The sequence below is a fragment of the Schistocerca gregaria genome, chromosome 7 (genome assembly GCF_023897955.1).
Source record: "Schistocerca gregaria isolate iqSchGreg1 chromosome 7, iqSchGreg1.2, whole genome shotgun sequence".
Classification (NCBI taxonomy): domain Eukaryota; kingdom Metazoa; phylum Arthropoda; class Insecta; order Orthoptera; family Acrididae; genus Schistocerca; species Schistocerca gregaria.
In genome coordinates this window covers 78,141,619-78,159,948 of record NC_064926.1, presented here as the reverse complement: position 1 = coordinate 78,159,948, position 18,330 = coordinate 78,141,619, and the positions used below count along the sequence as shown (strand labels likewise).

The 18,330-nt window shown below is 42.3% G+C and overlaps 1 protein-coding gene across 1 annotated transcript in view; it reads left to right on the top strand.

The window, feature by feature from the left end:
* The window catches only part of LOC126281290 (phospholipid-transporting ATPase ID), a 1,237,896-nt gene that overhangs the window by 252,953 nt on the left and 966,613 nt on the right, over positions 1 to 18,330 (top strand). The window contains 2 exon segments of the mRNA XM_049980113.1: positions 9,194 to 9,406; positions 17,787 to 17,992. Coding sequence (XP_049836070.1) covers positions 9,194 to 9,406; positions 17,787 to 17,992 — 419 coding nt within the window.

Here is an 18,330-nt window from a genome sequence, read left to right as displayed (position 1 = left end):
CACTTCCATATGGGAGATGCTGAAAGTGGAGTATATGAAATCCCCGACAACAGAAGAGTGGAAGACTATGAGCGACCAATATGAGAAGACAGCAGACTTTCCTCATTGTGTGGGATCCATTGATGGAAAACATGTTAGAATCGTTCAACCATGGACATCAGGCAGCGAATTTTATAACTACAAAAAGTATTTTTCTATTGTATTGATGGCCATAGTAGACAGCAAATATTAATTCAGATTCATAGGTGTAGGGGCATTTGGTCATCAAGGAGACTCATATATTCAAAGCAACTGAATTGGGTAAAAAAACTTTACCAACAAGCCTTGAATTTGCCAGAAGCTGCGCCACTTCCGAATGATCCTTGTGGACTGAAAATTCCTTATGTGTTTGTGGCTGATAAGGCTTTTGCGATGAGTGACCATTTAATTATACCATATCCCGCAGAAAACCTTACGAATAAACAAAAAGTGTTTAACTACAGACTGTCACGAGTACGACGTCATGTGGAATGTGCATTTGGCATTTTATACAATAAATGGAGAAATTTCCATCGTCCAATCGATGTTAACGTGGATGTGGCGGATATTATTGTTCAAGCATATTGTGTACTTCACAATTTTGTGAGACAACATGATTATTAATTTTTGAACACACACTGACTTGCACAGTGGAAAGTATTTCGGCACATGGGACAAAAGGAACGGTCAGTGGCAAAAGTATCAGAGATCATTTTGCTGATTATTTCTGTTTCCCTCAAGGATCTGTACCATTGCAAGATCATTATGCAAACTTCTTCGGATGAAGACTAATTTTTGTATTTGCTTCTTAACATTTTATTCATGTATAAATTTCATTGTACACTGTTTATAGCAATTAATAAAATATTTACTGTCTGTAATTACCAAGATCTGATTTTTGCTTGTTGTCCATTCCATCCCATTTTTCTCCCAGAACGACCGCTGTAACTGCTCGCCACGATTCTCTTTTTCTTTCCCTAATTTTGTATTTTGGATCCCTTGTATTGTACAGCCATGGATGTTTCTGCACTTCCTTAATAATGATTTCACTGTCCAGACGCTCCATTCTGGCACTTTATAAAATACAAGAAGACTGCTAAAATGACAACGAAGCGAGGACGGCAAAAGTCTGTCCGTAAACTGAACAGCGAGCTGCCGAGCAGGGTTGCCAACCTTAGAACTGTTTTCCTCGTACATAAACATCTAAAATCTCGTACTTTGGCTTGCAAACCACGTATATTTATCATGCATTTGACACGTTATAAAACCAAAAATAACACGTGTGGCTACTTCATTATGAAATACCTAATTTTTATAATATCGCACCACGCATAGTTAGACTGCATGTGTTCTTTATTATGAAATACCTATTGAAATAATACCGCTCCACGCATTGTTGCAGATGTTGGCATCGCTACGATTTCAGTTCGGTAATTGTCGGTAAGCGTCGGAGGAAAGGGCTGAGGTTCCGGACTCTGCCGCAGCGTGTCTCCCGCCCGTGTGGCCAGCGTCCAGCGTGAAAAACACGCAGAGCGAATGCACCCGAGAGCGTTCGCTCAGCGTGAACGCCAAAGTTTGCGGGCCCGCGGCGTGTGAAAACGCCTCGTGTGGCCAGCCCCATTCAACACGCAGTGGTCTATAATATTGGCGTGAACGCCGGCAGAAACGCGCGTGAAAAAAAGGCTCGTGTGGCCGTAGCCTGAGATTTCAGCCAGCGAGTCACGCCGGCCTGGAGTTCCGCAACGTCATCAAAGCGCTGCGCTGCAAGCCAGTTCATCATCTTGGGAAACAAGTGAAAGTCGCTTGGTGCAAGATCGGGGCTGTAGGACGGATGAGGGAAAATTGCACATTTTAATGAATTAAGGATTTCTTTAGTGCGGTTTGCCGTGTGAGTTCGGGCATTGTCATGCAAAAACAAAATTTTGGACGTCAGCGTTTGATTTGAGCTGCTCTTCTAAGACTGCAAAGTATGACAATATCGGGCAGAATTTATGGTTGCTCCACGTTCGAGAAAATCAATAAGAAGCACACCTTGCCTCTCCCAAAACACCGTCGCCATCAACTCCCGTGCTGACAAGGTTCGCAAACATTTTTTTGGCTTTTGGGGGGACCTTGTGTGCCCTCACTCTATGAACTGAAATTTTGTCTCGCAATGGACGTGTTTCACCTGTCTCGTCATCGGTTGCGATTCGGTCCAGTAATGAATCAGCCTGTTTGTGGTAGGTTCCCAGAAATGTCAACGTTGCTCCCATTAGCTGTTCTTTATGGAACTCTGCAAGCGTTTTGAACACCCATCATGCACAAAATTTGGGGTAGGTTAACTTTTGAGTGACAATTTCAAACAAGAAAGTCCGTGAAACTTGTGGAAAAGAAAGCGAAAGCTCCGTTATTGCGAAGCGACGGTTTTCACGAATCATTTCATTAACTCTAGCGACAAGATTGTCATTCACAATGCTTGGACGTCCACTCCTCTCTTCATCATGAACGTTGGCTCGGCCATTTTTAAACTGAATGCACCATTTCTGGACTGAACATTCACTCATTACCTTGTTTCCGTACAGTTAGAACAGTTCACGATAAATTTCTATAGGTTTTTTTTTTTTGCCGAGAAAAACCATATCATAAACCGCATCTCACAACTGGCGGGATTTTCGATTGCAGCGCACATTTCAGTTTCGAATATCGAAAAAACCAGACGCGCAGAGACGGATGGATGGCCACTGAGCTCCCGAGCACGCACATACCAAAATATACGCGATCGGCGCGCGCCCAGCGGCGTCAGACGGAAACAGTCCATACTTTCTGAATAGCCCTCGTACATCAGCCACAATACACAAAATCAAAGTACCTCACAAGCAAACCGGCACGAACTTTTGAAATAACAAACTGACACACTCAACTCTCAACGTTAAATGACTGACTATATTACCAACCTTCAGGACACATACATCCAACACAAGAGAGCGTCGCAAAATATTGAATACCCAGTCTACAGACTCGACCCGACTCAAGAACACTGCGCCACTATGACGTCGCGCCACACAACGAAACATGTAACGACAAAAAAGACAAGAAAAGGAAAGTGCTTTTTTTACCGTAGGCGTACAGCTAGTAAATATGCTGGCTGACATCCTTTCAAAAGCTGCTACTATATGCCTCTTTAGTAAATTTCGTCAGAGAGAGAGAGAGAGAGAGAGAGAGAGAGAGAGAGAGAGAGAGAGAGAGAGAGAGAAGGTTAACTGACAACCGCGGATGATTTTCACCAGTCTGATCGTGGTGTGCCATAGTGCTTGCCAGTCAAGCGGAGAGGCACAAGCGCGGCCGTGAGAGTTTGAGACTTCTCGATGCATACTCTTGTGTTGATCGCTCTGTTGGTGGCTGCTACTGTAGCGAACAAGTGTGCAACACCGTCCTTCCAAGCTGCCAGTACAGCGATGAAGGTGGTGGTTTTTTATTTTATTTTTTTACGTCAAATGTGTCTAAGGAAAATAGCTATTGCGGCGTCTTAACACTAAACCTATGAAGCGCTTATTCACAGAATAATTCTGTATGCAGGCTTTTAATCTCATATTAGCAGAGGAAGTTGCAAATTGGTACACAGTTCAGTTGAACTTCGCGATACTAACCGCTGCCAACCCCATTGCCAATATCTAGTAGATATTTATTGACAAAATCTTACTCTCCGTGATGTAATCATACAGCCTTTGGTTCACAAGTCTACGCAATAATAAACAGCCATAATTGCAGCACAAAAACGAACAGTCGTATACAAAAAAAGTTACTAGTTACTGTTATTCTTTTGTTCGTGTACATACTGTTCATTTTTTTGAAAAGCCTACTGATTTGTTCGTTGATGGGGCTGCGAAGTGCTATACCACCTACTGCACTCTCCTGGCTTAAGCCCTCGTGAGTTCAACTCGATTTCTAAACTGGAGGAAACCCTTCATTGCATTCGCTTCAGAACTGGTACAAATGCGTCGGCCAACAGACCGCGCCGCTCAAACTGTCAACACAACTGGAACTGCTAAGAGTATCCTAAGACTTCCACATCGCCGGCAACGGGTTGTACACAATGCTGGTGAGTACGTTGAAGATCGGTAAAACTTTGAAACACGTATCTATTTTGTACGAGCTGTAAATAAATAGTTGCCACTATTAAAGTTCCAACCGTCGTAGTAAACCGAGCGAGGTGGCGCAGTGGTTAGCACGCTGGACTCGCATTCGGGAGGACGACGGTTCAATCCCGCGTCCGGCCATCGTGATTTAGGTTTTCCGTGATTTCCCTAAATCGCTTCAGGCAAATGCCGTAATGGTTCCTCTGACAGGGCACGGCCGACTTCTTTCCCTAATCCGATGAGACCGATGACCTCGCTGTTTAGTCTCTTCCCCCAAAACAACCCCCAACCCTTAGTAACGATCAGCATGCACTCCTTAAATGTTATTTATTTGAATCCTGTTTATCTGCACCGCCGAGAACATTAATAATTGTAGTTTTGTGCTCATAAGCATCTGGAGATTACACGAGCGTTAATGAGCAGGACTGTCCTCATTAAACGTAAGTCCTCCAGACGTCAGTGGAGTTTAGGCGCAGGAAAATTATGGGATCCCCTGCTGCAACTCTTCTTAAAAATTAGATTTAAAATAGTGTGTTGATTATTACGCTTCAGTTCAAGCAGAACTCTGACATCTGAGGGAAAGACAACGGTTATGAACTGTACTGCAGTATTTTCTGCCGAATGTAAGACACTGAAAATTCCTCTCACTTTTTCTCATCCAACGTGCGTTAACTGTCCACTTACTTAACCTGATTACTGTTTCCTACACTGAATTGGAACCGTTCATTGTTGCACTCGTCCATTCAGTTTCATTCACTTCGCAAGTATTTTTCTCCAATTAACTGTTCATCGACAATAAACCACCAGAAAAAAACGTAACTGCACCTGCGGCTGCAGACATTTCTATTAATAATTGCTATTACAGTCATATCTAGTGTCTCAAGCTGAAAGGTACATCGACTGCCGTCTTCCACTCTCTGCTGTCGATCACCCTTCGCTATCGATTTATCAGTTTAGGGTCGTACAAGTATCATACCACAGGTGACTCGTTCCGTTCCAAAATCTTCTCTTGTGCACTCCGTTAGTATGAGATTTCAATTTTATCTCATTCCCCTCTGTTTCGTTCCAGTTTTCATAATGTTTTATTCTGTTCTTATCTCATATCACTTATAGAATCGCCGGCCACTGTGGATGAGCGGTTCTAGGTGCTTCAGTCCGAAACCGCGCGACTGCTACGGTCGCAGATTCAAATCCTGCCTCGGGCGTGGATGTGTGTGGTTAGTTAGGTTTAAGTAGTTCTAAGTTCTAGGGGACTGAGAAACTCTGATGTTAAGTCCCATAGTGCTCAGAACCATTTGAACCATTTTGAACTTATAGTATCCAACCTAGAGCGGTCTGTCGCTTTTCTTAGAAATCTCATTTCCGCTATCTGAATACCTTTCGTCTCCTTGTAAGGAGACCCAACGACTTAGTACCATTTCAGAATATGTGGCACCATTATTATAGGATTTTTTTGTTCCGTTGCCTTTCAACGCCTTGTCAGCGTTGTATGTCTCATCTCGGCGGTTTGTGATTTCCTCTTGTCTGATCTGCTTAAGGTCAATTTCTCGCGTCTACATATTACAGGGTGGGTTGCCACTTCCTAGCAGATCAGAACTCTGTGGCGGACAGTGAAAAGAATCTGGGATCTTTGTCTTTCGCAGGGAAGTGCTGAATAGATTGAGTATCCAAACATGACTCACGTCTCGCCATCAGTCCTTCCGTCTGTACCTCATCTCCTACCTTTCAGACTTCACTGAAGTTATCCCGCATACTTTGGGAGATTAGCACACCTAGAGGAAAGCATATTGCTGAGGCGTGGCTTAGCGAATTGTTTACAGAATGACTTTTCACCGTGAAGCGTATTGCGCTGATTTGAAACAGTCTTAATCTGCCAAGAAGTTTCAAGTCAGCGCACGCTCGCTGCAGAGAGAAAATTCATTCATGGAGACTGTCATCACAACATACAACTAGATTTATGTGTGTTACATGTAGTTCTGGGATTGTAGCCGGATTACGCTGACTCTTGCCACGATATTTCGGCTGACAACCATTCACTCATTTTCAGGTGAGTGTTTCTAATCTGGAGATTGCTAGTTCACATCGTTAACTTCCTACCAGAAGTTGGCACGGAGACGCATGCGAAAAGGCAGGCTTTACATCTTCACCTACATGGTCACATTTAAGTGCCTGGCAGAGGGTTCATCGAACCACCTTCACAATTCTCTCTTATTCCAATCTCGTATAGCGCTCGGAAAGAATGAACACCTATACATTTCCGTACGAGCTCTGATTTCCCTTATTTTATCGTATTGTTCGCTCCTCCCTATGTAGGTCGGTGCCAACAAAATATTTTCGCATTCGGAGGAAACTTTTCGCACCATTCCGATATTTCTTCTAAATCGTTTTTCAGTTTGTTTTGATCTTCTGATGACTTTATTACTCGATAAACGACAGCGTCATCTGCAAAGAACCGAAGACGGCTGCTCAGATTGTCTCCCAAATCGTTTATATAGATAAGGAACAGCAAAGGGCCTACGACACTGCCTTGGGGAACGCCAGAAATCACTTCCGTTTTACTCGATTACTTTCCGTCAATTACTACTAACTGTGACCCCTCTGACAGGAAATCACAGATCCAGTCACATAACTGAGACGATATTCCATAAGCACACAATTTCACTACCAGCCGCTTGTGTGGTACAGTGTCAAAAGCCTTCCGGAAATCCAGAAATAACGAAATCGATCTGAAATCCGTTGTCAATAGCACTCAACACTTCATGTGAATAAAGACCTAGTTGTGTTTCACAGAAACAATGTTTTCTAAACTCACGTTCGCTGTGTGTCAATAGACCGATTTCTTCGAGGGTAATTCATAATGTTCGATCACATTTTTGTGTGGGGTAGAGCTCCTCCATGCCCACACCGGCATGATGGTCAACACAACAGATCTACTGCCATCTCTGCATAATGGTTAGTTTTCACTGAGTGATATCTTCGCAAGATGTGGGTACTGCTATGTTAGCGTACGTCTGGTTATGATTAACCATTAATACGTGCTCGTGTGTAGACAGATTGGATCGAAAGTTTAACGAAGGGTAGCGATTTGAAGGACAGAGTGTATGGTAGTGTTGGCGGTTTGTTTGTGCGTTAGTGTGAGAGTTTATCTCCTTCCCTGATGTTTCCTGTCGGTCGGCTGTGAGCAGCTGGCGTATCCAGTCAGTACGGCTGATGAGCAGGGGATCGCTGATGTCGCTTTTGAGTAGGTGGGCCCTAGCTAGCAGCCTCTTTGGCCGCTTATGCTTCCACTTATGGTTGTGATCGTAGTTCCGCAGTGTTCCATTGTTAGTGTCTCGAGTTCCAATATCGTCGTGTGGCGGGTTTTTTGAATACTTGCTTGGGTGTTTCAAGGCGGTATTCATTGTGAAGAGCCGCGGTGCTAGTGTAGCGTGAAGCGTTGCTAATGATACGTAGCACTTTTCTGTACGACCTGCAGGCGTGCAAGAGCTGCATGTCCCCCGACAGGAGCTGCGTACGTCATTAGAGGTCTGATCAGTGTTACGTATATCGACCTCGATACCCTATTATTTGGTGTGCTTTCCCTATTGAGCATTGGGTAGAGATGTTTGAGCCTCACGTGTGCTCTGCTGGCAACGTATTCTGTGTGGTTCCTCCGTGGAAGTTTCCTTACCAGCCAGACAACGAGGTAAGGTATCTGAACTCTCTCGTGGAAAAATTATCAGCCGTGCATATTCTATTTATTTATTGTTCCGTGGGACCAAATTAAGAAGTCTCCATGGTCATGGAACGAGTCAATACATGAAATTATAACACGATAGTAGAAACAGGTAAAATGAAATACAAGTAACGTATTCAGGCGACAATTCGCAAGTTTAATATAAAGAAAATCAACAATGTAACACTGGAATTTGCTTAATTTTCCAGCTCTTCCAGGAGCTCGTCGACAGAATAGGAGTGAGCCATGAGGAAACTCTTCAGTTTACACTTAAAAGCGTTTGGGCTGCTGCTGAGATTTTTGAGTTCTTGTGGTAGCTTATTGAAAATGTATGCAGCAGAATACTGCACTCTTTCTGCACAAGAGTCAAGGAAGTGCATTCCACATGCAGATTTGATTTGTGCCTGGTATTAACTGAGTGAAAGCTGCTAACTCTTGGGAATAGGCTAAAATTGCTAACAAGAAGCGACATTAAAGAAAATATATACTGTGAGGACGATGTCAGAATTCCCAGACTCTTGAATAGGGGTCGACAAGAGGTTCTCGAACTTACACCACATATAGCTCTAACAGCCAGTTTTTGAGCCAAAAATACCCTTTTTGAATCAGAAGAATTACCCCAAAAAATAATACCATACGACACAACCGTATGAAATATGCGAAGTAGACTACTTTTCGTGTTGAACTGCCACTTATTTCAGATACTGTTCTAATGGTATATAAAGCAGCATTTAGTTTCTGAACAAGATTCTGGACGTGGGCTTTCCACAACAGCTTACTATCTATCCGAACGCCTAGGAACTTGAACTGTTCCGTCTCGCTTATAATATGCCCATTCTGTCTGATCAGAATATCGGTTCTTGTTGAATTGTGAGTTAGAAACTGTAAGAACTGAGTCTTACTGTGATTTAGCATCAAATTATTTTCCACGAGCCACGAACTTATTTCACTAACTACATAATTTGATAATGTTTCAATATTACACACAAGATCCTTCACTACCAAGCTGGTGTCATCAGCAAACAGAAATATTTTTGAATGACCTGTAATACTGGAAGGCATATCATTTATATAAATAAGAAACCGCAGTGGTCCCAGCACCGACCCTTGGGGAACGCCCCAATTAACAGTGCAGTTAGGTCATTATGTTTGTTTAATTCTTGTATAATTGTTTTCCAATTTTAACGACATAGTCAACAGTAGTGGGATCCATTCATTCTTACGCACAATGTATTTCGATCTGTTCGATCGAAAGCTTTTCAGGACCTATAAAACCGGCCTGGGTTTTTGGCCTCCGAGTCTCCGATCCCGAGGGAGGTTAACCGAGGGTGTATTTGTGTTGCAGAACAACTACATCAAGACGTCCAAGTACAGCGTGCTGACGTTCCTGCCGCTGAACCTGTTCGAGCAGTTCCAGCGGCTTGCCAACTTCTACTTCCTGTGCCTGCTCGTGCTGCAGATGATCCCCGCCATCTCGTCGCTGACGCCCATCACGACGGCGGTGCCGCTGCTCGGCGTGCTCGCCCTCACCGCCATCAAGGACGCCTACGACGATTATGTGAGTGCTCGCAGCATGCAGAGGCGCACCGGGTAGCATTTAGCAGTAGAGGCAAGCTGTGGTTAAAACTCTCACCTAGTCCCAGTCACAGGTTGCATATGTAACAGCTTCCAGTCCAGGGGGGAAAAAAATTGTCCAGTAAGTCTTATATTTATTGATCGATGTTAAAAATTTATCGATAGGAAGTGCAAAATGGCTAAGCAGGGTTGGATGGAGAACGAATGTAAGGATGTAGAGGCTTATCTCACTAAGGGTACGATAGATACTGCCTACAGGAAAATTAAAGAGGTCTTTGGAGAAAGGAGAACCACTTGTATGAATATCAAGAGCTCAGGTGGAAACCCAGTTCTAAGCAAAGCAGGAAGGTGGAAGGAGTATACAGAGGGTCTATACGGGGGCGATGTTCTTGAGGACAATATTGTGGAAATGGAAGAGGAGGCAGATGAAGATGAAATAGGAGATACGATACTGCGGGAAGAGTTTGACAGAGCACTGAAAGACCTGAGTCGAAACAGGGCCCCGGGAGAACACAACATTACATTGGAACTACTGATGGCCTTGGGAGGGCCAGGCCGAACAAAACTCTACTATCTGGTGAGCAAGATGTATGAGACAGGCGAAATTCCCTCAGACTTCAAGAAGAATATAGTAACTCCAATCCCAAAGAAAGCAGTTGTTAACAGATGTGAAAATTACCGAACTATCAGTTTAATAAGTCACGGCTGCAAAATACTTTACAGACGAATGGAAAAACTGGTAGAGGCCGACCTCGGGGAAGATCAGTTTGGATTCCGCAGAAATGATGGAACACGTGAGGCAATACTGACCCTACGACTTATCTTTGAAAATAGTTTAAGGAAAGGCAAACCTACGTTTCTAGCATTTGTAGACTTGGAGAAATCTTTCGACAATGTTGACTGGAATACTCTCTTTCAAATTCTAAAGATGGCAGGGGTAAAATACAGGGAGCGAAAGGCTATTTACAATTGATGGCAGTTGTAAGAGACAAGGGGCATGAAAGGGAAGCAGTGGTTGGGAAGGGAATAAGACAGGGTTGTAGCCTCTCCCTGTTGTTATCCAATCTGTATATTGAGCAAGCAGTAAAGGAAACAAAAGAAAAATTCGGAGTAGGTATTAAAATCCATGGAGAAGAAATAAGAACTTTGAGGTTCGCCGATGACATTGTAATTCTGTCAGAGCAGCAAAGGACTTGGAAGAGCAGTTGAACGGAATGGACAGTGTCTTAAAAGGAGGGTATAAGATGAATGTCAACAAAATCAAAACGAGGATAATGGATTTTAATTGCTACTCCGAATTTTTCTTTTATTTACTGCTTGCTCAATATACAGATTGAATAGCATTGGAAGATGCTACAACCCTGTCTCACTCCCTTCCCAACCACTGCTTCCCTTTCATTCCCCTCGACTCTTATAACTGCCATCTGGCTTCTGTACAAATTGTAAATAGCCTTTCGCTCCCTGTATTTTACCCCTGCCACCTTCAGAATTTGAAAGAGAGTATTCCAGTCAACATTGTCAAAAGCTGGGCGGCAGTAAAATTGTACTGCAGTCATCCTCAAATGCTGGTTCTCTAAATTTACTCAGTAGTAATTCACGAAAAGAATTGGTGTAAAGAGTGGCAGCTGACTCTAAATATAGATAAATGTAAATTAATGCACATGAATAGGAAAAAGAATCCTGTAATGTTTGAATACTCCATTAGTAGTGTAGCACTTGACGCAGTCACGTCGATTAAATATTTGGGAGTAACATTGCAGAGCGATATGATGTGGGACAAGAATGTAATGGCAGTTGTGGGGAAGGCGGATAGTCGTCTTCAGTTCATTGGTAGAATTTTGGGAAGATGTGGTTCATCTGTAAAGGAGACCATTTATAAAACACTAATACGACCTATTCTTGAGTACTGCTCGAGCGTTTGGGATTCCTATCTGGTCGGATTGAGGACGGACATACAAGCAATTCAGAGGCGGGCTGCTAGACTTGTTACTGGTAGGTTTGATCATCACGCGTGTCTTACGGAAACGCTTCCGGAACTCGGGATCAGCGGACCTACGGAAAGAGGTAGGACAACAGCGAAGCTACCACTAGACGCTAAATGGTTGGACATCCACGACTCTTCACATAGCATGGGGTTCGGGGTCTTGTCTGTACTGTAAAGTAGGACAGATGGTGATGTGTGGCATCTCTGTTGAAAGAACTCAAATCTGATACTCGCACAAGTGTTTCACAGCACACTGTTCAAAGTACAGTGTTGAACTCCACAGCAGACCACCCCTACGTGATCACATTTTAATCCAATTTCAGTGGGCACGGGACCATCGGGATTCGACCTCCGATCAATGGAAACGTGTCAGCTTTGCAGGTGAATCACATTTTTGATAGACTAGGTCGATGGTCTTCTCCAAAACGCCGTGATCGAGGTGAACATTGGCTTGAAATGTGTGGCGCCACGGACGCAGGCTGGTGGGAGTAGTGTTATGTTATGGGAGACATTCTTCTGCACTTGCAGGGCACCAGTGGTAGTTACCTAAGACACGCTGCCCGCTCTGTGCCACCTTCATCCCTTCGTGCTTGATGTCTTCTCCGATAGTGATGTCATCTTTCAGCAGTAACTGTCCCTATCTTGGAGCCAGAACCATGCGACAGTGCTTTGAGAAGCCTTATAGTGAACTCGCATTTTTGTGTTGGCTGCCAAACTCGCCTCATTCCTGTGGAACCCATCTGGGTAGCTATCGGGCGCCGTCACCAAGTATGCAAACCGGCAGCCCATTATTTACGAGAATTACTTGACCTGTGTGTTGACAGCTAATGCCACATACCTCCACAAACCTATCAACAAACTGTTGGATGCTTAATATGCAGAATCAGTGACGCATTTCATTCTAAAGATGGACAAAGAAGCTATTAAACAGGTGGTCATAATGTTTTGGCTCGTAGTGTGTACCATACCTCCAGTGTTTCAGAATGAGAGCACTTAGTGACTTCCAACAAACTTTGCACATAATGTAACCTATTCGAAACTTTTTCTCACAGTCACACCGCGTAAAATAATGAAAGCTATATTTTCTTTGTTCGTGCAGTAGCATTTAAACATGAGGCATGACAGTTTGGTTTATTACTTCTTTACTACTAAGTCTATTTGAAACACATTTTGTAGGCAGTGTCCGCATAGAACACCGAGGGTGCATGCAAAATAGTATCGTTATATGCCTCACAGTTCGGGAGATACAATGTCGTAAATATCAAGATGCGTGAAAAAGTACCTTTCCTTAAAACGCAGACCAAATTACGAAGACTGTACGCCTCCATACTAATAAAATCCACATAAGTGCAAATAGAACTCGTGTACTGAGGGTTTGGTACAAACTTAATTATGTATACTGAGAGTTGAGAACCTCAAAGGGTTCTGCCTGTTAATGATACTGATATAAGCAAGATATATGTTTACCCATTCCTGAGAAAGTGGAGTCTTTACAGGACAGGCAGGCAGTAGGATAACAAATGACAACGTTATTTTTCGTTTGTTACAGTTACAAGTTAACAATTTTCGGATGTTTCTCCTTTAGTTGTACTGGTACTTTGTAACCTCACTTCTTGCCATATTTCAGGGTTATATGTCAACAGCACATACCCTATAAATTTTGATGAATGAGGTTATGAGTATCAAAATATTTGACATAAATGGTCTTGTCTTTTTAAACTGCTTTGACATAGAAGCTTATATTTATTAAACCACCAGGGACTGTAGACCTTAATGTGTGTCGTAATTTTCGACTTGATACATTCACTCATTATTGAGAGAAAAGGGTTTTTAACCATCGGGTAGACAGACAGACACAGACAGGTAGACAGACAGACAGACAGACAGACAACAAAACGATCCTATAAGGATTCCGTTTATACCAATTAAAGTATAGAACGCTAAAAACCAACACAATTAGGATTTTGCGTATTCACACCTTCGGTATATTATTGCTCCTCATTACGATAATTTTGACAGCTTGTTAGTTACCTAGTTACACTGAAACAGACTAAAAGAAGAAGAAGAAGAAGAAGAAGAAGAAGAAGAAGAAGATGATTAAGAAGAAGATGATTAAGAAGTGGTGGTGGTGGTGGTGGTGGTGGTGGTGGTGGTGGTTAGACCACGTCACAAACATTATAGAAAAATTGGCAGACCTATGTCAGTGTCAATATTTTCTATACTGCTGTGGAAGTTTATTATTTGATATTAGCATGCTATTAAACTCTCTTTTAACAAATGTGATGTTTTCATGTTTTTATTTCTGTGAACAGCCTGTTGAAGATTACTTTAGGTAGGTGTGACACATATTGAAAAGATCTATCTCCTTCGCCCTTGCCAGGAAAGGGCTTAGCACATAGATGACTCACCATGGCTCAATTTTTGTCGTCAGTTTGCTTATAAGGCCACCCAGGGGTTTAGGATCATTATTATACTCCCTGTAGAGGATTGTAAAAGAGAGTATTTTGAGATCAGGGGTTTGAAATTAATACTTCTGGTGGCCTGTCGTCTTGAATGAACAATTTATGAGAGGACTGTGTTTGAGAACTGGTTTTATTTCATTGCAAGCAACTACCTGCTGCACAGACATTGGTGACACTGCCTTGAAAAATCAATACACAGTTATCTTTGATGATTCCATAGTGGAGTTCGCCACATACTACAGTCTGTATATTATTGTAGGAAATTACAAAGAGAGCAAGGGTGGATAAATGCAAGGTGTATGGGACATGTGGCTTAATAGCTAAGGCATCGATTTACTGACAACAATAATATGCTGATAAATGGAAACGAAAATTGAGGATCTGTTAGACGACAAGTTTGGCTTTAGGAAATGGAGAAACACCAGAGAGGCAGTTCTGATGTTGCCCTTGATAATGGAAGCAAGACTTAATGAAAACAAAGACCACTTGACCACTTTATTGGATTCATCAACGAGCAATAAGCCTTCGACAACATAAAATGTTAGTGACCAAGAAGTAGTTCTTGACATAGACTGCATTCCTGTCTTACTCCCTTTGTTTCTGCACTGATGTTCAACCTATACCTCGAAGAAGCAATTAAAGAAATGAAAGAAAGGTTCGGAAGTGTGCTAAAACTTCAGAGTGTTAGGTCACCAGTGATAAGATTTGCTAATGACATTGCACTATCCTCAGCGAAGGTGAAGAAGAATTAGGCCTACAGGACCTGTTGAATGCAATGAAGAGTCTAATAAGAATAGGATACTGACTGAGAGTAAATCAAAGAAAGACGGTAGTAGTGGGAAGTATTAGAAATTACATTGGTGATATACATAGCAAAATTGTGGACTACATTGTAAGTGAAAGAACTCCAGCCCCAGGTCTACAGTACTCCCGAACTAGGGCAAAAACTTGATAGTGGTGCCCTGTCCCCCTCGAGCGTTTGAGGTAGGACATAAAAATGTTTTCAAAAACTTGATTTTTCAAAAATATGTTCATTTTGTAGTGCACATCTTTCTGAATAGTTTGATATATAAAACATATATGTTTGAGGAAATGTAACACATGTTTTTTTTTATCTTAATTGTACCAAAGTGCAGTGCCACACCTCTTCACACAGCATTCTTCTGTCATATGTCACTGTATTTCACTCTGTGGAATTCAAACTCGTATACTCCTTTCCTGCTCCCAGTCAGCCAGTTTGACATTCTGCTCAATTAATGTTGGGTGGGAGCATTTGTAACTGGGATTATAAGTACTTTTCAGAAAATTTGCACTCCTTATTGTCTATTAGCTAATAACTTTCTCTTTTGTGTGACATAATATTAAGTATAAGAAACACAAAACCAGTTAAGACATAAGCTGATAACTTCAGTGGTACTGGAGTGAGCTGTAGATGGCAAAAACTGGAAGGGAAGAGACAGACAAATATATCCAACAAATAATCAAAGAAATTGGGTACAAGTGCTATGCTGTGAGGGAGGCACAACAGGGGTCATGGCGGGCTGCATTATACGTCAGAAGAGGGATGGGCAAAGAAGACTATTGAAAATGTGGTCATTAGTTGCTAGATGCACTTGTAAATACACATGTATTTAGTGGTGCTGGAGGTTGTTGTACCTGTAAAACTGGATGAATGTACCAAAGATGGGTTTCAGAATAGATAACATCCTAATCAGTAGCAGTACATCATAGTGGGTAAAACCTTACATAAATCTGGATCATTCATGGGGGTAATGGGTCATGTTAAGCCACAGATAGCTATTCAAAATCCTCGACATTGGAATGTTACCACAGTGGAATTTGAGGTTTTGTGTTGGATTGTGTGCGAGAAGATTCATCCATCACCACACACCAGTGATCTTGCACGTAAATTACATACTTCTAACAGTACAGTGTATAACACACTACTCAAATGCTGCCACTAGGTTCTGGGTACTGCCGGGCTGCCGTCAGCTCTCCCAATGCTAGCCACAGACGTCATAAGCTACCCACCAGGTGATGTCGTTACACACACTGTGTGCATAGGCTAACCGTGGGGTAAATCCTACCGGTGTGCACTCAGCTGGTGTAGAACTGTCACATAGACTCCTGCCTGACTGCCCGTACATCAGCCTTTTGGCCGCTCCTGCCCATGTGTCCCTATCTATGCCGGTTGCTCTGGAACAGCTTGGTGTAGAGATTACTAATAGTAGCGGTTACACCCCTATCGTGAACAGTATGTGCAAGTTCGGGGCCACGTGTGTTTGAGCCCAAAGTTCATCTCTGTCCATGGATTGTATAGTAAGTAATGCCTGGATTGAGACATGCAGCCAATACTTTGAACAATTGCTATGTGCCTAAATTATTATGAATTTGTTTTATTTCTGCCAAATATCACAAAGCTTTTGGTCCTTAGACTACCGGCTTCAGTCAACAGTGACCACCTTCAGATCTGTCACTGCTGACTGAAACTGGTAATCTAAGGACCAAAAGTTTTGTGATCAATAGTAGAAATAAGTCATTCATTCCACACTTCCTTTGTTGCTGTTTTAATCCACGAAAATGTCATAACTTGCTGAATTGTTATAAGATATAAAATGTTTGCACTACAAAAAAATAAAATATTTGTTTCTGACCATTAATTTCAAGTAGTTTCTGAGTTTAGGATGGTCTAACATTTGTATAACTTTGACCGCAAAGATTACAGATGGACTGTGCAGGGACCATCTTCCTCGGGCCATTGTTTCAAACTGGCTTCCCTTTTCCCTTTGAAGAGAGAGTTTTAGGGTACTGACCATGTTGTTTCCACTCTGAGAATAACTATTCTGTTTCCAGTAAGTGCCATTTCTCCCCTGAAGCTAACTCACACTGTTTGGGTAGCACCTCACAGTAGTCTTCCTTATAGCATTCAGCTGAATCTGAGAGATGGGGTAATTCCAAAACACAGGAAAGGAGATCACCTCAGTCCCCTTTTTGAAACCAGAGAAGGATGATACTTGCCCAAATAAATAGTAATCTGGCGTTCATGGGCTGTATAGGGAGGACAATATTAAATGGTGAACCACTGACTTGTTTCTGTTCCTGAATAAAGGAAGCTTGTTAATCACTTCCAGTTGGGTTTAAAAAAATATTATTCCATTGATGGTTACTTGACCCTGCTGCAGGTGGCAATTCAACAGGATTTCCTATGCAAGCAGCACACACAGTTTCCTTTTTGTGTCTCGAGATGGCCCACAGTATCACTTGGCCACATTCTCTGGATGAAAGATGTTTCTTTCTTTCCCAGTCCAGATCCTTCATTCAATTTTTATCAACTAGGTGGTTTAGAAGTATTAACTAGTTTTTGTTTGGACCTTTGATAGAAAGTGAATTGGAGGACTCCTTTTTGCATCACAGACGACACAGCTTTGACTTCTGTTTGTTTTGTGGAGTGAAGTGATGGACCCTCTTCTCATTGACATTAATAAATTGGCACTCTAAATCAGGTTGAGCCTGTTTAAATTGTTTTGAATGTTACCAAGTCATTTGTTTTTACATTTACTTTCTGTCAGCTGTCAATGTGGCACCATCCAAACTTTGTCACACTTCATTTTTCATTTAACATGTGTGGCTTTTTGGAAAGTTGTAGTTTGAGCGCAGGGCTACACACATTGTGGGATCGGTAACATCCTAGAGCCTCCGAGATATGTTTTTTCTGTACCTTGTATAAAATTTTTCTTGTGACATGACACACATCCAACAAACTCACAAACTCTGTCATATAAAAAATGACAATCCTATGGTCTTTGCCATCATCCCATTGTGAATGGCTGTAGCTTTGGCAACTTTTCACTTTCCCCACATTATGTGATTCCTTCTCTTACCAAGTGCTGACAGTTTTGTTGTGTTTGGGAGTGCAGCAACGGCACACGAGCGACTGGCAGGTGAACAAGCGGCGCTCCAAGGCACTGCGTGAGGGCAAGTTGGTGGAGGAGCGCTGGGCGCAGGTGCAGGTGGGCGACGTCATCCGCATGGAGAATGACCAGTTCGTGGCTGCAGACGTGCTGCTGCTCACCACCAGTGAGCCGAACGGGCTCTGCTTCATCGAGACTGCCGAGCTGGACGGGTACTATTACTCACCTTTACTCTCGAATTTACTAAACCACAATGATTGATAACATTACACAAGTCTGCATTAGATCAATTACCACCCAAACTCTGTCATTAAAAAAAAATTTCCTGTGTGTAGGAATTACAAAATACATGGAGATTAGATTATAATATTTTAGATGTAATTTTTGTTTCATACAGTCATAGTGAGGAGAGCCTCAAGCATGCAGGACAGCTCATAAAAGATAAATAATACATATTTACAAAAAATAAATATGTTAATGCCCCTCCCACAGATCAGAAGTAAAGTGGTCCCCATGGGTGCAGAAATGGTTTTATATATAAAATAGAAAG